The sequence below is a fragment of the Callospermophilus lateralis genome, unplaced genomic scaffold, assembly GCF_048772815.1.
Source record: "Callospermophilus lateralis isolate mCalLat2 unplaced genomic scaffold, mCalLat2.hap1 Scaffold_43, whole genome shotgun sequence".
Taxonomy (NCBI): Eukaryota; Metazoa; Chordata; class Mammalia; order Rodentia; family Sciuridae; genus Callospermophilus; species Callospermophilus lateralis.
The window spans coordinates 12939202-12959980 of record NW_027514380.1 but is presented as its reverse complement, the minus strand read 5'-3'; the positions used below and the strand labels follow the sequence as shown (position 1 = coordinate 12959980).

The following is a 20779-nucleotide window of genomic DNA, read 5'->3' as shown; positions in this document are numbered from 1 at the left end:
GGGGCTGCCATCCCTGAAGGCTTTGGGTCTCACTGAGCATATCCAGATGATCCTGCCGAGGGCAAGATGGAACTGCAGGAAGCTTCTGTGATCCCCCCACCACACACTCCTCTATCCTCCACGGAAGACCCTGGTGGGGGTGGGCTGTGAGGCCTGAACAGATGGGGGGGAGGAGAGTTTGGCTTGAGGTGTCCAAGAGCCAGAGGAGGACTTCAAATTTGTCCCACTTTTTCCTACAGGGTCATGGGCTGCCCTATGTCATCATATAAAACCAGGGTGGTTTATACAAAGGGTCTGGCAGTACCCACCCAGGGCTTCAGGGGCCACAGGTGCCTGCTACCATTAGTTTCTTGTCTCACAACCTTAGAGAATGTGAAAGCCCTTCTCAGCTGAGGGGGGGCTGCACACCAGCCCCTGCCTCGCTCCCAGGCTGCTTCTGTCTCTTCAGGATGTCCCCGCATTTTCCTCGCTCGCTCGGGACCCAGCCCAGACCGGGTCACACGCGCTGCTGAACTCACCTGATTCCTCGAGCCACTGCCCAGAGCGGAGCCCAAGGAGACTTGGGCTGTCACTGCCTCTGTCACAGCGCTGGAGAACTGGAAAGACAGGAAGCAGTTCTCCCCACGGGAAGTGGCGACTGGAGACACCGAGGACGAGGACGCTCTTCCTGTCCTTCCCAGTGGCATTCCTCTCAGAGAAGCTGCAGCGAGTAGCTCCTGGAGCAAGACCTAGGAGAGGTCTCTGCCCCTGAAATCCCTTCCCTTTCCAAACACTGGAAAATGGGACCCAACAACCCTGAGGGCTGGGCTCCTGGGAGGATCTACCTCCTAGAACCGCAGCCCCCCAACCTGACCACGCCCAGTTCAGCAGCAGGAACAGAGAAGCAGCGGTCTGGGGTCCTCGTCCCTGAAATAGGGGCACTGAGGGTATTGCACACGTTTTCCCCAACTGACCCCAGTGCCAACCCAATGCTCGTCAGCCACACCAGAGCCAGGGCGGTGGCGCTCCTGGGGTCCCCACAAAATGAAAAGCCAGTCTCCCTGGAAACCCCCTTCTGACAGCAGCATTCCCTGGGATGAGCCCTGGGAATCATCATATTTAAAAAAACAAAAAGCACAGCGAGAACAGAGGTAGCACTAGGCTGCCATGGCGAGTGTCTTTGAGGGTGGGATGAGCTGGGAATGTGGGCAAAGGGACGGTGGCGTCACCATGACTCCTCTTTTGCAAGTTGCAATAAAACATTTTGGATGTGTGCATATCTGAACGTGGTCTTCTTGGTTCAGTACTCTTCTCAGAGCCGGGACTTGGGGACAGAGTTCTGCGTCTCTGACAAATCCCCGTACCTGGCACCTCCCCTTCCTTCCTGTGCTGCCGTGTCTCCTCCTCTCCGTGGCAAGAGCGGGAGACTCAGGTGACTTGGGTTCTTTAAGACAAATCAAGATGTAAGAGGCGGGTCAAACCCCACGAGGGACAAGGGAGGGATCGCATGACGAGTCTGTCATGGGTCAGCTTTTGCTCACCCAGGAGGGGCTGTTCAAGTTTCCTGCGGTGCATTTCCCTGATGGCTTGGAGGCCGGGTTCCTGGGGACGGCCTGGGGGTCGAACAGGCAGTAGGGTTCACTCCACTTGGCATCTTGGGAGTCGGCGATGGTGGTGGCGTCCGCCTCACTGGATAGATCCTCTGTGGAGAAGTTGAGGCTCCAAAGCTTGGCAAGAGAGTGGGAGCGCTTGAGGGGGGAAGATACAGTGAGGCCGACCAGCCGCACCCGCACCTCGATCTCCTGTGTCCACTGCTTCACCAGCCCTGGCTTCCCACGGACACTGTGGATGCTGTCACTGCTGGAGCTGCGGGTAATGTTGGAGCTGAGGGACTAGGAGGTGAGGGTGTGGCAGATGGTCCTCAGAAAGTCTCTGGAGAAGGTGCTGGAGTGGTCCAGGCAGTAGGGAAGGGGCGGGGGGCTCTTCAGTGAGGCTCCTTCCACGGGTTGGGGAGTAGCTTCTGGCTTCTTGTCACCCCCCACGTGGCCGGGCAGAGCTGGGGGCCCAGGGTCCTGTGGGGCTGTGGGCTCCTGGCTCTCCTCAGGTATGCTGGCCTCCACCCGGCTGGGGGCACTGTCTGCAGGCAAGCTCTTCAGCCTCTCCAGCTCCTTGATGTGCTTGCGGACCAGGCCGGCCTTCTGCAGCTGGATGATGGATTCCTGGTGCTGCATCAAGTAGCTGTTGGTCATGGGCTTCTCGGATTCACTACTGAACAGAAGCCTCAGGTCCTTCACAGGCTTGGGATCTTTCTTGGGTGACAGTTCTTCCTTCACCACTTCCATGGTGGGAGGGTTCTTATCACAGTGAGAATTCTTCAACAGGAGGGACTTTGGCAGGACTCTGGGGGTCTCTCTAGAAGGTTCCAAAATGCTACCTGTTAGCTCCGGAGCAGCTGCGGCTCCAGAGCTGCTGGCATCAGGTCTTCTTGAACCTGCTGGCGGTAGAAAGGAGGGTGCATCAGCCACGCCAGAGGCAGGCTTCTCCAGACCTCGGGACCTGCTGGACATGTGGGCTGCAGGGGAGGATGTGAGGTGGAGCAGGAAGGCCAGCTGGGTGCAGATGGTGGGAGCACCTGGGTCCTCACACCACTCCCTGAAGGCCTCGGGAGCTCCGCTGGCTGCAGGGTACATGCAATCGGCACAGGATTTATAGGATGGCTTCACTTTGTTCAGGATCCCAAACATAGCATCGTGCTGCAAGGGGACAAGAACATTGTGAGACGGAGCACCGTGAACCAGGGACCAGACACAGGAGGAGGGCAGGCGATGTGCAGGGGCAGACCCTGGAGGGGCACCCCTTCACTGCAGTCAGTGGGAAACGAGAACTCCTGGAATCCACCTGACTGTGACGACGCAGGTCAGAGAAGCCTCAGTAACACAGAACCAAGACCCAGAAGCTGAGGCCCAATACCTGAGCTTGGGTCGCATGGCCAGGAGGGTTGAGGCAGGGCCTCTGGAACCTCCCTTCTCACCTGCACAGGGTGCCTCTTAGACAGGCTGCAGTGTCCTGGGGAAGTAGGACACCTACCCTGCTCAGTGCCAGCTCATGGCACTGAGAACGAAGTGAAATAGCGAGTTGGCTGCAGAAGCAGAGCCAGGGGTCTTCCCCTTGCAGAAATAATTTGCATTTGGGGAGCATGCAGCCCCTGGATGGAGCCCTTCCTGTCCAGCCCAGCTAAAGGAATGGCACTAGTAAGGTCTCTACAAGAGAGGGAGCAAAGGGCAAAGACAGCGTTTGGAGACCCCAACCCAGACCTAGACACAGGTGCCTTCAGGCCTGACCAGACCCACAGAAGATGCCATTTACACTGTTTCCCAGGGAAACCCTCTGCTATCCGGAGTCTTCTGTCAGGTGGGACCACCCTTCACCCCCTCAAGTGCCAAAGGACTGACTAGTCGGGAGTTGTTCTTCTGGGCTGAGGTGGAGGCAGGGAGATGGAGGGCAGGTGAGGGGACCAGCACTCTGTCCCGTGAGGTTCTGAAATGGTCTCAAATGAAGCCTTCCAGGCCTAGGGCTGGAGGAGGTGCTCACAGGAGGAGGGCTTCTCCCTGAACCTCCAGAGCTGTGCAGACTCAGTTTCCCAAGACAGGAAGTCCTGGTGGCCCAGCACTGGAGGAGACCCGGCCCTGCCCTGGAGACTGCAGGGGATGTGCAGTGGGCATGGGAGCGGGCCCTCTTAGAGGATGTCTCTCTGCCGGGAACCCTGGGTCGGCTTCTGGGACCACCAGTTGACCCTCAGTCTGACAATCTCAGGGATCCCGACCATAACGAGGCCTGATTCTTGAACCAGAATTTTCTCTCAAGCTCTAACCAAAGTGCTCCCACGTTCTTTCTTCTCACATCTGCAAGGAAATCCACTGTGGAGGGCTGGGAGCAGGTGTGAGGGCACCTTTCAGAGTCAATGGGGCACAGGGTGGGCTCAGCAGGTGTGCAGGGGCCATGATTGCCACGTGAAGTCCCTCCCCTGGCTCCCTGCATAGCTGCTCCCCTCCATCAGGCCACAGCCCATCTGTCGGCATGCTGACCGCCTGCGGCACGCCTCGCCACATCCCTATGTGTTCACTCTCCACTCGCCCCGGTGAGCTGCAGGTGCGCGGGGGCCATCTGAGTGCGCCCTACCCCCGGCTGGCCAGGCACCATGGTAAGTGGGGGTCAGACACGGGAATGGATGCTCGTCTCGGGGTTCTGGAGGTCCTGTTTCCTAGATGATGTCACATTCACAATCTACCCACCCAGCTAAGCCCCTCCCCTTCTTGGGCCAGTGACTTAGCACCATGTGAGCTGACTGGTGGCACCACTGTCCTGCAGAGTGGTCCCATGTCGCCTGTCTTGATGGGTGTTTCCTCTCAGAGGGGAGTCGTGAGTGTGGGGGGACCTGGAATCCTACCTGGTTGGGGGTAAGTTTTTTGATTTGGAGTTTGCCAACTGCACACCTCCACTAAGCCAGTCCCCACTCCTGGGCTGCTGCCCGCTTAGGGTGCAGGTAGATGGGGGCGGAATCAGGGGTGACCTGATTGAGAGATGGGCAGAGGTCAGCCGTGTTCCACATGATCCACCAAGTACCACAGCCATGGAGACAGTGGCGCTGGTGTCACGCACTGGGACGTGAACTGAATATCAGACGCCTGAAGACATCAGGCACATTTAAAGGGGGTGACAGTGTTGTGGCTCTGCTACACATAGAGCACTTAGCAATGTTGACACCCGGGAACTTGTTTTAAAACAGTCCCGAGGGAGGAGGTGTGGGAGGGTGAGGCGACAGGAGAAGAGCTCTGCCTCAGCTCATGTGAAGTGGGCGACAGGTTGTTTTACATTTTACATAAGGAAAAAGAACCTGAGTTGGCGGCCCTGCTCCAGGTGCCAATAAGGTGCCTGGGGCAAAGACGGCTGCAGGGGTGCAGATTGTTCCCCAAGGACCCCGAGTCACACGGCCGATCATGCTGCCTCCCCCGCAGCCCAGAGTCACTCCGCCTACCTCCAAGTCCTGGGGGCAGCTCTTCTTGCTGGTTGTTGTTGTTGAGGTTGCACTGCTCCAGGAAGCCCCGCTCAGGCCAGGCGGGCCGTGGGCCGCCCCCACCTCCCTGCGCCCGGGCCCTCTTCCCTCTCCATCACCTGGGACAAGGGGCCACTCTGGGCTTTGGGGCTCCCAAACTCTAGTTTCTTCTTCACATCCTTCTCGAAGAGTCCAGTGCCATCCTGGGGGTGTCTGGCGGGCTTGTGGGCCTCTTCCTCCAACAGGGCGTCCCTCTTGAGATCCTCCAGGTGCACCACGCTGCCAGCGTCCTCAGGAGGGGGAGGCAGGAGGGGGTCTGACAGCCTCTGGAAACAGTAGGGGAGAGCAGGCCCTCCTGGGGCCCAGCTTCCTTGGAGCCCGATCTGGGCAGCGTTGTGCAAGCAGGGCAATGGGACATTGGGAGTGCCATCCAGGGTCTTTGTCAGGAAGTCGCCAGGCTCTGGAGGGTCTTCAGGAGGTGGCTGGAGGCTGCTATCCACCTGCTGGCCCCATAGCTTGTTGTGCCACTGTTTGCTGCGAGGAGAGAGGGCAGAGCAAGTTGAGTGCAGGGGACAGCCCCAGAGGTCCCGACAGGGGACAGTGGGCACAGTCCAAGGTCAGCGGGGTGCCGGGATGGCTCTGCCTTGCTTAGGTCATGCCTCTTGCCATCACTGTCAAGGTGTGCGAGGACCCCGAGTCACCACGGCTGCACCGGAAGCTGCACACGTATGTGCCTGTACCAAGGGATGGCAGACATGCCAAGGTTGCCTGAATGGTAACCGACCTGGTGTTTGGTCCCTGCTCACCGTGTGAGCGTAATCGTGCCACTTAGGTTTCTCTGTGGCAGGAGAACACTCTCCCTCCCACCCACACTGCAAGGACATCAAGGGGGTCAGGGAAGAAAGTACTAGAGCTTGACTGACCCGACAGAACTACGTCCACAGGAAACACATAAAAATGATTGGAAAGGTCCCAGAAAATCGTGGATATCTGTGCAGGTCAGAGATCATGGGACGATTTCTAATGCTTTAAGAGAACCGTAAACCCTGCCACCTGACCATCTGAAGTGTCCCACTCAGCTGTGTAATAGCCATGTCCCTGGCCCTGCAGTCACCACCCCCATCTGTTCCCGAAGTTCCTGTCACCTTACAAAACTCAAATGCCACACCCAGTAAACACGGCGCTGTCCTTCCTAGCCCCTGCCACCAGGATCCCAGCTTTTCTCTTCAAATCTGACCACTCTGGGCCACTTACAAATGGGGTTCTGCAGAATAGAATGCCTTCTTGTGACTGGCCTGTCTCACTCAGCATGATGCCCCAAGGTCCACCCAGACTGTAGTAGGTGCCAGAATTTCTTTCTTTCTTTTCTTTTTGAGACAGCTCTTGTGGCTTTGTGCAGTGGCAGCTTCATAGCCAAAGAGGTTTCTCTGAGGTGTGGTCATTGCTAACTGAGTGAGGCCTTGCTATGGTATCCAGGCTGCCCTTGAACTCTTGGGCTCCAAGGACCTGCCCGCTCGGCCTCTAGTACTGGGATCACAGAAAGCCCTTTCCTGGTGGCATCTGCCACCTCACCCAGCTACCCTTGCCTTCCACTGTAAGACAGAGAGATGGTCCACGTACTTATACGCTCTCAAGCTGAAGACCCCCGGTCTGCCCCCACCTTTTGGCCACCATGGATAATGCTGCTGCCCTGAGGGTAGAAATCTCTGAGTCTTTCAGTCCTTCTGTGATCTGCTAGACCTATAGTGACTCCACTTTTCATTTTCTAAGGGATGACCACAGCCTGTGGCAGTGACATTCAGGTGGGATTAGCTCTTAGCTCAGACGAGGGTGCTGAGGCCCAGGGAAATTGACCAGCATCCCTGATCACCCAGCTGGCTGGTGGTGGAACCTGGCCAATCACTCGGGCTGTCCTGGGGTTGCCTTGCTGGGAGACTGGCTCGCAGGCCTTGGCACAAAGCAGGTGCTCAGGAAACAGGACAGGCACATGCCCACCACACAGCAGGCTGGGCCCTAGATGGGAAGTTAGGCCCCATTCCCTCCAGCAGCAAAACAAGATTTGTGTGCGTGCCAACAAAGCCAAAACAGACCCCTCCTGGAAACTACTCATCAAAGCCCAAACAATGCAAACAATGGCATTTGTGACAGCTAAAGAAGCCGCTGGCCAACGGGAGAACTCTGGGACACAGAGCAGGCTGGCCAGTGTGGCCACAGGGCGCTGTGCTCAGTCTGCCCCGCCCCAACTCTCCAGGAGGCACCTACCTTGCGTCCAGGATGCCTTCATACTCAGAAAGCTGCCTCATGAAGCCTGCGTTGGGCCATGTGATGCTTCGCTTTTGCTTCACGTAGTTGTAGGTTTTCTCCAGGGGCCAGCCGAACTCCTTCATGGCATAGGCGATGACGGTGGATGCCAAGCGGCTAACCCCCATTTTGCAATGGACCAGGCACTTGGAGTGGTTCCACCTGCAGGGGAGGGAGTGGTGTGAACAAAGTACTGGAGTCTTCAGCAACTGAATTTATAAGCCCCAAAGTTGTCTCGAAGTTGTCTCGTGGTGCAAATCCTATTGGAATGTCAGGGAGCAGATTCCATATGCCCTCTAAGGAAAATAACTCAGCTGAGAAACCGACTAGCACACAGGAGGAAGTCAGGGTCAATTGGCCCTGGCCTGCTGCGGGACAGCTCCAAAGGCAGCTGCTTTCAGACATAAAGTGGACCCTTTAGTCACTGGGACAGGCTGGCCACCAAAAGCCCTTTCCTGGGAAGGACCGGGCAGCTAAGCAGACAGCCACACAAGCCACTCAGCCGCTCATGCAAATGCAGACAGTGAATGAGCTGCTGTACAAAACGGGGTCAGCCAAGCGGAACTGCATGGGGAGAGTGAGATGCTCGCCAGACACAGGCCCAGGGGCAAGAAGAGCAGGGCTCAGCCAAGACAGAGATGGGCCGACCTGCCCCGGGTCAGGAGGCAGCTCAGGCCCAGGTGCAGCTGAGTGACAGCTACAAAAGGGCCAGGAACTGGGACGCTCTACACATCACCTTGGAGAACACCTGGGGACACCAGGCTGTAGGGGCCAAACTCATCAGTCCAGAAGACGACCCCGGGGGGAGCAGGTGCTGTTTTCTGCACCCCAGGCTTAAAGAGAGTGAGGATTTGATAAGGACGGACATGCAGCTCTGGCTGGAGGGGTACGAAGGAAGGGGGAGCTTCCCTGAGAGCACCTCCAAGGGAGAGCCCTCTCTGTTGTTGACTTCAGTAAGACAGCCGTTCTGCAAGGGAATAAGGTGGGGACAGAAGGAGGGTGGGAACATGGTGGGAACCCTGTCTAGGGGCATCAGGCCAGCCCCCCTGTTGCCTGTGCTAAGCATACAGAAACACTTTACTTGGGGAGTCGCGCAGAGCCCTGAGGTCACCCTCCCCAGCTCTTCCCACCCAGGAAAAGCTTCCACATGCACTTGGTGCTGAGTCCTTGCCTAGAATAACACAGATGACAACGGGGTCATGCCACCAGGACAGAAGGAGTTTGCCAGGGAGCCACCCAGAGGAGACCAGCACCCGCTGTCCCCTCTGGTGCCTGGGGTTCTGCAGCCAACACCAAAAGTCCCCGGACAAGAAGGTGTCCTCAGCCAGCAGCCTCCGGCCCGCCCAGCCCCACTCTGCGGAGCCATGCCCCTGCCCCCCCCACAGGCCCCGCCCACTTACTTGGCTTTGTTTATAAAGTGATATGCTTCGTTCCAGTGGGCAAGGAAGTCCGTGGTCTCCTCGTCGTACACTCGGATGTTATGATATGCAAACAAGCCAGGGAAAAAATTGTCTATTTCTCGAGTGACATTTAAACTGTAGTCAACCCTGCAGTGAGACAGATATACAAAAAGTGGAGGATGAAAAGGAGGGACCACGAAAATAAAGCAACACAACACCAGCAGAGAAAAAGAAATACACATGAGGCACATGCTCCTGGTGGGACGTCTGCTTTTCCTTGATATTGAATTTCTGTCAGGTGCACTGGCGCTTGCCTGCAATCCCCAAGATTCAGGAGGCTGAGGCAGAAGGATGGCAAGTTCCAGGCCAGCCTGAGCAACTCAGTGAGACCCTGTCTCAAAATTGAAAAGGGTCGGGTATAGCTCAGTGGTAGGGTGCCTTGTGTTCAATCATCAGCACTGGGAATTTTTTTTTTTTTTTTGTATTTCCTGTACAAAATGAGAATGTATTATACATATACACACAAAACCAAAAAGTGCCTTGATTAGAAAGGTCTTATAAAAAAGAAAACTCAGTTTGAAGCATTGTTTAGCAATCTTAACTATGGAAAGTAAACATGTCTCTTAAATACATTTCTAAATTCCTTAAAGTTTCAAAATTTATAACTATCAGTAGTATACAGTGGCATTAAAAAATCAATCTCCCAACAATCTACACTCTTAAATAGTTAAAAAGCAGAATAAAACCATCCATTATTTAAGTTCTTGGGAACAGTCTTAAAGCCTTTTGAAACAAGGCAAGATATAAATAAATAAGAATTTGAGGAGTCTGCTGACCCAGATTCTGTAGTTCTCTAACCTAATCAGTATTTTCATTTCTAGAAGACCAAAATAATTTCGGGAGTTAGGAAACATCTCAAATCAGTTTCTTAAGTGAATACTTATCATGCAGTCCAAGAGCTTTAAGTGTCATCTATTGATTCCCAGCAAGACAGAAGCATACAAGGTCCCAGACCACATGTGAAGAACACTCCGTTGAAAGAACCCATCTTAACCAGCAGTTCTAAAGATATATTTTAAGATTTGTTTAGTCTTGGTTTTCAAATGTGGTAATTTAAGAATGCCATCATGTCAGACCCAGAGAATGGTGATTTTGTGGCTGTTTTTTTTTTTTTTTTTTAAGTGCAGACATCTGTTCTTGAAGGTCTAGGTTTAAACATTTTTCACTCTTATAGCTGAGCATTCTCAGAGACCCTGGCTACTGAGCTGCAAGATTCCCACCAGGCCCAGAGGTGTAACTCCAACAGAACCAGGAATGGGCCAGGTGTCAGGGCTGCTGAGTGGCCCAACAGCCCACAGAGATGTGCGGCCATGCAAGGAGCAGCAGCAGCTAGCTCTGCAGGGCAGTGGGGCGGGGTGAGCCCAGGGCCTGTTGGGTCTAGGCTCTCGGATGTGCCACGGGAGTGTGATTTAGGAGGCTGCTCGTGACCCACACAATCACAGACTTCACAAGATCTCAGATACATGAATTATTCAGAACATGGCATTTTGAAGCACATCTGTTTAGCTATTCAAATTAGCCCCTCCAGCCACTTCAGAGACCAGGGTGCAGGCAATCAGAGTGGAGCCCGGGCCACCTCTGCAATAGAGGTGGGCGTTCCCAAGCTGCCTGGAAGGACAGGGGAAGACAAGAGGAACAGACTCACCCTGAGCCCTGCAGCTCCTCCAGATAGGACACATTCCATTCAGAGCCCTGGGGGACAGATCACACAAACCCCGTGAGTGTCACAGTTAGCCCTGGAGCTGCTTGTGGAGGCACAGGTGCCCAACACTGGACGGTGGGTCTGCCGGCTCATAAACCCCCATGGGTGCCCAAGGCCCTCACAGATCAAGAGGCGACAGTGAGGGGGAGTGTGGTCCTTGGCCTTGGGGAGAGAGCGAGTCCAGGAAACTGCTTCCTTCCCAGGGACCATGGTGGGGTCCTGTCATGGAGGCTGGGACCGTGACCTCCTCACCACTAAGGACAGTGGGCATCATGTCCCTTATCTGGGAAGCATTCTGGCAATAGTTCAGATGTTCCTATCCTGTGACCCAGTAATTCCACCTACAAAAAGCTCCCTGAGGAAACGGTCAGAACTCAGAGACGGACGAGGATGAAACAGTGGAAACAGCCCACAGGTCCAACAGGAAGAGGCCGACAGATCTATGATCTCCTTACAACAGGGCCGTCAAGATGAGCGGCCTTTTGGAGGCTGTTCAGTGGCCCAGGGAAATACCACGTGAGGAAAACAAAAAATAAAAAAAACAAAGGAAAGCAGAGCACAGGGGCACATCGACCGCGTGACCATCTCCCTCTCGTGTTTGAAACGCTGGGAGGCTGAGTTCAAGGCCCAGCCCTGAAAAATCCCAGACAGATGCCCCAAACACAGAGGACAGGAAGTGGATACAGACTGCTCAGAGACCAGCTCTGGTGTAGGAGTGCTTGTTTCTTCTTTAGATGGATTTATTTTTCCAACTTTCTACAACATGTGTTCATTTAATTCTTTTTAATACTTTAAAAATGCCATCGTTCAAAAATGAACCCCGTGACACACAAACAACATGAAAGGGAATAAAAGCAAAAATGACCACTTTGTTCTTAGGTGACTTGGAGGATGCAGAGTCACAGAGGGCAGAGGCACCCAGGGCTCAGTCTCCTTGATGCCCCTCTCCTAAGCTCCTGGTCGGGCCCTCCAGTGTGGGGCCTGGCTGGCCATGTGCGGGCGGCTGCACTCTGGTATTTGATATTTCTCATGGAAAAATATTCCTTTAATATTTCTCACGGAAAAAGTGACATAAAGTACCAAACCACACCGAAAAAATAACCACGGCTCTGAGAAGGCCATGAGCACCCCCTAGCTGTGACCATCACCTGTGGAGAGACAGGGGGAGTGGCCCATGTCAGTTTCACCAGGACAGGGTCAGGGCCCAGCATTACCTTGGACCTTCCCAGGCAGAGCCCCATTGTCACCCATCAGTTGTCAAAACACACAAATAGGAAGCCCACCAGCACAGGAGGGTTAGTCTTGTGAGCACCGCACCTTCCCCATCTGTGTAGCTATCCCGACAGACACCAGAGCTCAGGCCACTCCTGCAGGCGGGGAGCAGCCACTGCATCTGCAGCAGGAACCCCCTCCCCTGGCTTCCTGGGAGCACTTTTCCTCAACTCATGGCTGCTGTGTACAACAGTGTCCAAGGAGACGGCACTCAGTGCCTTCAACAGGCATCATACTGAATCCTCACAATCATGAAGGAGCCAGAAAAAGAGGGGAAAGAGACTTGCTCCAGGTCACAGAGCAGGTGAGGCAGGAGGGGACTTGCATTCCACCGCAGCCTCCCATCTAATTTTAGCAAGGCCATCCTCCAGAGTCTCCGACGTTGAGCACTGGCCAACTGCCTTGTGTGGAGACTCACGGTGTGGGGACCCGGGAGCAGGAGCCGGAGGGGCGAGGAGTCTGCACACCCTGTGCAGAGCCTCTGTGACCAGGTGACTCTCCTGACGGGCTGTGGGCAGGGCAGCGGAGGAGCCGTCAGCACCATCCTGCCTGGGCATGATGCTGGGGCTCAGTGGGCACGTGCCCACCACCAGCTGGGTTTTCATGGCCCATGAACCATTTGAGGGTATCTGGGTGGGCCCTGTGTGTTAGTGACTGAAGACAAAGGGCACTGAAGGTCTGGAGACACTCGCCAGGTGACTGCCAGGTGTGCCTAGACCAGTCCCCGCAGCTCAGCTGGAGCCATTTCTCAGATACCCCACAGAGCAGACCACGGGCTGCAGCTGGGCAAGGGGGTTCGAGCCAGGGCGGGGCTGCCTGAGCTGGCACCCTGCCTGCCTCCTCCCTCCGACCTGCTGCGAGCGCCAGACCAGGAGATCTGCCTTATGACCTCAGACCGGGTACTGCCATGGCTGTGCCTCTTATAAGATAAAGATGGTCGAAGATGAGGGAGGGCTTGTCCATCTGCCTCAGGATGAACAGCATCTCGTTGTCTATGACCTCCTTGAACTCTTTCAGGTTGCAGTTCATCTGTTTCTCCAACTCATTATGGATCTGTGGCATGAGAAAGTCAGGAAAAGTGATTTGTTAAAAAAAAAAAGGAAAAAACAAATAAAAAACGTTGCCCACCTCCAAACAATTAAGTCATAATTAGCTTTAAATGTGATTAATTTAAACAAATTGAAGCAGTTTTCAAAAAGTGTGCAGTTTTCTTTTTTGTGTCCAGAGGAAGGCATCCACAGCACCCAGGTGTTGTGGGAGGGATGTGGATGACCCAGGCTCCAGGTAAACCCTACTGGGGGGCGTTTATTATTTTGAACAAGGAATGTCATTTCCAAGGGATCTTTTCTGAGTTTGAAGCACTTGTTTGTTTGTTTGTTTGTTTTTGTACCAGAAATTGAACCCAGGGTGCTTAAACACTAAACCACACCCCCAGCCCTTTTTTATATTTTATTTAGAGACAGGGTCTTGCTGAATTGCTTAGAGCCTTGCTAAGTTGCTGAGGCTGGCTTTGAACTCTCGATCCTCCTGCCTCAGCCTCCTGAGCCACTGGGATTACAGGCGTGCAACACCATGCCTGGCCAACCACTTATACTTTAACAATTAAATAACAAAACACACCTTAATGAGAATCTAAAGTCAGTTTCTTCTTGCTTTGGAAAGCATCACCACGTGATTTTTGAAAACGTATTAACTAAGCCAGGTACAATGGTGCACACCTGTAATCCCAGTTACTTGGGAGGCTGAGGCAGTAGGATTGCAAGTTTGAGGCCAGGCTGGGCAACTCAGAAAGATTCCATGTCAAAATTGAAAATTTTAAAAAGGGGGCTACGGATGTAGCTCAGTGGTAGAGTGCTTGCCTAACACATGGGATTCAATCCCTAGTACTAAAAAAAGAAGACAGAAAACACCTAGTTTAAGCTGCTGTCATAATTCATTGCATTCCTGGAACAACAGATAAAAAGCAACAAACAAAATTTTAAAAGTGATCCAGGAAAACATTAAAAGGTGGACAGAAGACACCTTGCTGGTCGGCTGCGGTCCCAAGCAAGAAGAAGTCAGCTGGACTCACGTCCAGCACAGGGCAGCGGGGGAGGAGAGGGAGAGGGCCTGAGCTACCCGCTCCGGGTGCAAACCAAGCACCTCATGGAAATCGTGACCAAAGGTGACACAGGCGAGGCTCCGAGGACTCCAGAAACACATCCACGCCACACAGCCAGTAAATGGTGATCCTGCCCTCACATTAGTTTGACCCAGGCCTGTGACCTCCCGCTGAGCCCGGCTGCCAGGGCAGAAGGAGGCCGAGAGGAGTGTGTCTGGGGACAGGTCTTGGCCTGCTGCCGCTGCCCGCCCCCCGCCAGGGAAGGAGCTCTGGGAAGAGGGCTCTTACTTCCTTGGAGGTGACGTTTTCGAGATCCTGGCTCATCATGATGCTCCACAGCTTGGCTTTGATGAGGCGCTCGGTCCTCTCCCCTTCAGTTGGCCTGGAGAAAAATGCTGTTTAGGAAGGTGTGCGGCTACGGACGCTCAGGTCCCAGGTCGCAGGAACTGGGCAGAGACTAGTGAGGTCGGCTCTCGGTGTGCATGTTCTCCGGTCACAGAGGCACTGGCGCCCGCCTGAACAGCACGTCGGGAGGTTTGGAAACCCACTCACTCATTCCCCATGTCGGTGTCACAGACTCTTAGAGCAGGACTCTGCACCTGCCAGGGGAGCAGTCCCACACCACTGGGTCTCTGCCTCTGCCTGGCCACATGGGGTGGGCAGCCTCGACCGGCTGTGCTTCTCACCTCCTCCTCACAGTGAAGGTCCAGGCCTCCCAGCCCAGCCCAGCATGAACAGCTCTTGGGCCACATGGGTCAGGGTGAGCCTTCTTCCCAGGAGGCCCCATCAAATCCCTAAGCTTCGATACTTCTCCTCGTCCGTTCCATTTCCTTGGACCTCCAGTCATCTGGGCCACTCTGCTCTGTACAGTCCTCAGAATGCAGCGTCCCAGGGACACAACACGCAGGGGAGTGGGCCCTGACCCAGGAGGGAACAGCTCCCCTCTCAAATCAGACTCAGGCCCAGTGGTGTGCCAGCGGACACACAAAGGCCACGTGCTTCACTGTCCCTGCTGCCAACGGGTGCTGCCCTCGGGACAGAAGGACCCAAGGAAGCAGGAGTCACATGCATGACTCTCCTAGAGCAGAGGAAGTGACTTTCGGGACTTAAGGAACTGCAACTGACAGAGGAAAGGCCCAGACGCAGAGCATCATCAGGAGGGGGTGAGCGGGGCAGCTCATTCCCTTGGGGGTTTGATGGAAGCGAGGACTCGTTCCCCAGAAGTGCACTCCCCAAATTCATCTATTATTTTTAAGGTGTGTCACAAACTCTCCCCACAGCCAGGCTTCCCAGGGTCCCAGGTTAGAAGCTGTTTTGTTTTTTTGGTACCGGGGATTGAACTTAGGGGCCCTCAACAGCTGAGCCACACCCCAGCCCTATTTTGTACTTTATTTAGCGACAGAGTCTCACTGAGTTGCTTAGGGCCTCACTTTTGCTGAGGCTGGCTTCGAACTCGCCATCCTCCTGCTTCAACCTCCCGAGCTGCTGGGATGACAGGCTGCACTAAAATGCGCGGCTCCTAGAAGCCCCATTTTAGAAGCTGGTTCTGGGAAGAAAATGCTTGGCCCAGGGCTGCAGGGAGGTGTTTGGGCAGGTGACGCACATACTTGTCCACAAACAGGGCTGGGGAATAAGGCCGCGTGGACTCCAGGTCCTGCATGGCGTTCCACTCATTGATGCAGCTCTCCTCGGAGCTGATGCAGCTCTCGTAGTAGGTGGCCCAGATGAGCACCACACCCCCTGGGAAGTAGTTGTGTCTTCGGGCCACCTCGCAGGCCTTGTGGAGCACATGCAGGGCTGACCTGGGTGGGGAGAAGGCCAGGTCAGGAAACCAGGAGAAGCACGGCCTCCCTTCCCAGGAGGGCTCACCGGGGCAGGCGGGGGCCAGTTCACGAGGACTTAGCTCCCGGAGTCCTGCTTACATATGAGGGCAAGTGGGTGACACGTGGCAGCCAGAGACAGACAGCTGCCAGGTCCCAGAGCTAGCCTCTGCACATTCACCTCTGCTGAGCCCACAGTGGGGGAATGTCCATCACTGTCCAGAAACAGAGAAAGACAGACCAGAACAGAAACCCAGGGGCGGGAGGTACCTCAGCGGAGCACGCGCAGGTCCCTGGCTCCACCAGCACCACAGGACAAAAGTCAAGCCCAAACTTCCCGACTCCCAAACACACAGGCTCACACGTTGCTTTACGTTCCACTGATTAACCACAGAATCACGGGTGACCTCGCAAGTCACAGTGACCCTGAGTGTGGGGACCGCAGGAAGGAAATCTGGCTGCATCCCACATGGTCGCCCTCCATGTGACCATCACTCAGAGGGAGACTCCTTGAGGATAGGCGCGGAGCAGCCCGTTTGGATGTGGAAGCCAGAGGAAAGGAGGTGTGAGGGGCGGAGGGGACAGAAACAGGGACACTGACAATGTAGTTCACCTCGTCCACCAGAAGCCCAGGCTGAAGGTCCTCCGCAGTGGGGCGAGTTAGGAACCAGCAAAGGGTGGCAGAGGCCCTGAAGGGGAACTGCCAGAGTGACCCTGTCTTGGGTGTAAGACACCCAATCTGGCCCACTGTCCCCAGGCTGGCTGAGGAGATTAACCTGAGCTGAATGTTACTAAATTTAGTTCTGGTCCCAGAGTTTTTGAAAAATCGCGTGGGCCTATTTTTCATTTGCCTGAAGAGTAAATTATTTAGGGCCAGACCTGGGCCCTGCAGTGACTCGACACCTGGGAGAACCTGCCCAGCGCTCCAGGTATCAGGTAACTTGTCCATGTGCTGTGGCCCCGAACCCAACAAGTCAGTCTTGTGACCACTCCCACCAGATGAGTCTTGTGACCACTCCCAACAGATGCTCCATGTCCAGCAAAGTGCTGCTCCTCGACTGCACATGCTGAGCAGCTACTACGTGCCAGGCACGGGGATTAAGTGGACTAATGCCAGGTGACATTTTATTGCCAAGAGCCCATAGAGAGAGGCAAGATGACAATATAGAAAAACCTAGGCCAAGGACTGGGATAGGCAGTCCTCCGATAAAGACATACAATGGGAAATAAGTGCATGAAAAATGCTCAAGAATCCTCAGGAAGAGACGACCAAAAGCACAGTGAGGTACCACCTCACAGCTGCTAAGACGGTGAGTATGAGATGTAAAAACTGGTGAGATGGGCCTGGTGGAACACGCTTATAACCCAAGCTCCATGGAGAATGTGGCAGGAGGGTTTTAAGCTCAAGGCCAGCAAGACCCTAGCTCAAAAATAAAATAGAAAGCATTAGGGTTTAGCCCTGTGGTAAAGCACCTGCCTAGCATGTAAGGCCCTGGGTTTAATTCCCACACACACAGACATGCGTCCATACAACCAATTAAAAGAATAAAATAAGATAAATGACTGATAACCCCAGTTCCCCAGGAGGCTGAGACAGGAAGATCAGGAGTTCAAGACCAGGCTAGGCAACATCCGAAGACCCTGACTCAATAAACAGGTAAATAAATGACAGGAGGTGATAAAGAAATGCAGAAATGGGAACTCTGCGCTCTACTGATGGGAACATGAGCGGCTCAGGCACGGTGGGAAGAACTGGTGCTTTCCCAGAAAGTCCACGCAACCCGTGACCTAGCAATTCCACTTCTGGGTAAAAACCAAAAAGAACAGAAGAAGGGCCTCATGGGAACCATCACACAGCTGAACTGACCCTCTGTGGGCAGGAGCTGGTCACGTGAACACCACCAGTGCCTTCACACAGGGAACAGTACTCAGCTTATAAAAAGAATGGAATTCTGCAGACGTGGTAACATGAATGACCCTAAAAACTGCATGCTAAGTGCAAGTGGGACACAGAGGGACATTGATGATTCTGCTTATGAATTTCCTAGAAAGGACGAATCCACTGGGGCAACAAGAATGGGGGTTGCCAGGCCTGGGGAAGGAGAAGCGAGCACAGAGCTCCCTCTGTGATGGGGACGGCCACGAAGCTCTGAGAAGGGGCTTTACGCCACCGAATTATACGCTTAAAACACAGTTCCAATGGCACGGCCCTCTTGAGCCTATTTGCTGGGCATGCCCCAGCTCTGGCCTGGGAGAGCAGGGCTTCTCTCTCATTGCTTTACTAGTGATGTCTGTCATACAGGCTGTGATCCCAACAACAGGTCACTGTGGCGATTCTCACAGGCACATCACATACCATGACGCCGCCCACCCTTGCTATTCCTCCTCCCCAACAGGTTCCTCAGAAAGAGTTTTTCATTCTTCCTTTCTTTTCTTTATTTTTTTTGGTACCAAGGGGCACTTAACCACTGAACCTCATGACCAACCCTTTTAATTTTTTGAGACAGGGTCTTGCTAAGTTCCTTAGTGAGTTCCTTAGTGAGGCCTTAGGGCCTCACTAAGTTGCTGAGGCTGGCTTTGAACTTTGAACTCAGCCTCCCGGGATCACCAGTGTGTGCTGAATGGGGGTCTTGCTGTTCATGGTGTCGCTAGAAGCACCCTGCCTAGGGGATGGGGTCCTTGAAGACACACTTACCACATGGCCTGGACAGACACGGGCTTGAATATGTGCATCCTCCCTGCCGTGCTCACGCTGAACCCACTGAGGATGAGAACAAGAAGAAGGGCAACTGTGGGGAGGGTCGGACCCTGTGGTCAGATCCCCCCCAGCGGCAGAGCAGTCCTGCCAGGGACTGGGGAAGAGCACGCTCCACCGTCAGGCATGGTGTGAGGTGAGCCAAAGGCAAGCCAGGAGGGGGTGCTCCCCACCCAGCAGGATGACACTCCCAAAACTCAAAGTGCATCACCATGCAGGGCCAGGACAGCGCCTGGTGTCATCTGTCTCCATAACTGACCCTGCCCACCTGCTCCCTCTGGCACCACACACTCATCGATACTTTTTTTTAATTACATGAAAACATATTAATGGAAAACAAAATTTTAAAAAGGAAAAGTGTCCTATGATCCCACTACTTCAACCAAATGAATGTCTGTCCTTTCCAGTCCTCTCCAGGGAGCCACTTCCACAGCCTAGAATCCATGTGCAGGAGTGACCGCCTGCCTCCCTCCTGCCCGCACATCCTGAGCCCTCGCTGCCCCAGGAGAAAAGGTGCCTGGAGCCTCCAGCCCTGTTTACCTGCCCAGGCCCCTGGCGTCCTCCTCTGAAGTCCCAAACTGGCAGGTGTCTTCCCGCACCCCAAGACGGGAGCTCCAGCTGCATCACACCCCTCTGGGAGCTTCAGGGTGGCCCCGCGTTGAGCCCAAGGGGAGTGGCTGCGGGGCAGCACATGGCTGCTCCTGAGCGTCACCCAGCCGACCTGCAGCAGGCTTCCGCTGCTGCCTGACCCAAGCTCCCTCAGAGAACCTCCAGAACGCATGCTCCCCTGGGGCTCCCTGGACCCCAGCACTACCCTCCTAATAAAGTCGACCCCAGGCTGCCGGCCGGCTGGGCCTCAGTGCCGACACAGAGAGGGTCTTTCTGAGCGGTCCTTACCCATCTCCAAACAGGTGGATCTTCGTGTCCCTCCACAGCCGCAGGACCATCCCGATGGTACAGCTTTTGCTAGATCATGGGATAGAAGACACCTGGAGTCAGTGTCCACCCAGGCACTGGCCCAGTGTTCCCTCAGTCCCACTACCCAGCCTGTCTGGCTCCCAGACAGCCATCACCCGATTGGGATGGGCTGCTGGCCTGTATTTGGAAGAAGTCTTCGGTGCCCGGGAAGAGTCCTCTACAACTGAATTCTAGAAGACAGGGGTCTGGGTGGCCCTGCTAGGGGAGCACCAATGGCCGCACCATTTTTGTGTGGGGTATGGGCAGCAGACGACTGGTCTGCACCCACACTGCAGCGGAGAAGCCACCAACGCTGGCATGGTGCTGGCAGAGGGCCACGTCCAACCAGGGCCCCTGGACAGGTGGCAGAGCCAGCCCCAGCCTCCTCTGTCCTGGGGGGCAGGAGTGGGCGCCCAGCCTCCTCTGTCCTGCGGGGCAGGAGTGGACGAGTGCCCACCTTACTATTAATGTACTTTCAGACTTCTGTTTACCGCCCTTTGTGCAGCTGCCACCTTACAAACTGGCTGAATCTGGTTTTGTCTTGCCCATCCCAACAGGGAAATGATACTTGTCAAATTTAGCGACTGGCACCACCGAAAAGCAGACCAAAGATGCTTATCAGAGGGGTTCCTCAGATCACCAGAAACACTCTCGGGGCATTTAAAACAGCTGTGTGAAACGGCAGCGACCGTGCCAGGGGCCAGCCCTGCCAGCCACCAGGATCCTGGACTTATGCACCTGCCACTCAACAGCCCCCTCGGGGAGTAACCTGATTCCGCCGGACCAGGGGCTCTGGGACTCGAGGCCAGTTCCCCCTCCAGAGCATCCCCACCACACAGGCCCCTCCTCCTGACCACTTGCTTCCACATCTGAAGAATCCATGTGCAGGAGTGACAAGGCCTTCAAGTGTCTTCAGGCCGAGACGATTCTCCAACTCTCCCCCAGAGGCCCTGCTCAATCTTGATGGGCTCACCATATGTCCTTAATACTCAGCTGTACCAAGGCCAGGAAGGGCCAATACACAGCCATTCTGGATGGTGCCCTGGGGTGGGCAGGCCTGAAAGGGCAGGCCTTGGCACTGAGCACACAAGCCAGGGACTAGCAAAGAACAGAGGTCACAGCACAGACAGCCACACACAGCCCAGGCTGGGTGGGGCTCCAGGGCAGGCAGAAACCCTCACAGCCTGCATGGGACAAGGGGCACCTCAACCGTCCTCCCTGGGCCCAGATAGGGTAAGAAGCTGGCAGCAGTCAGAGTCCATAGAGGACTTGTGTTTTTTTTTGGGGGGGGCAGGTAACTGGGGATTGAACTCAGGGCCCCCAACCACTGAGCCGAATCCCCATCCCTATTTTGTATTTTATTTAGAGACGGCCTCCCT

The 20779-nt window shown here is 54.8% G+C and overlaps 1 protein-coding gene across 1 annotated transcript; it reads right to left on the bottom strand.

Annotated features, from left to right (window-relative positions):
- Positions 1–1505: 1505 nt before the first annotated feature.
- LOC143389089 (protein phosphatase Slingshot homolog 1-like) lies at positions 1506–20429 on the bottom strand. The gene is given in 13 exon segments (XM_077108302.1): positions 1506–2732; positions 5015–5047; positions 5049–5090; positions 5092–5566; positions 7295–7495; positions 8734–8880; positions 10439–10485; positions 12671–12820; positions 14157–14250; positions 15476–15670; positions 18384–18449; positions 19341–19409; positions 20374–20429. Coding segments are annotated over 13 exon segments (2802 nt in total).
- Positions 20430–20779: the final 350 nt, after the last annotated feature.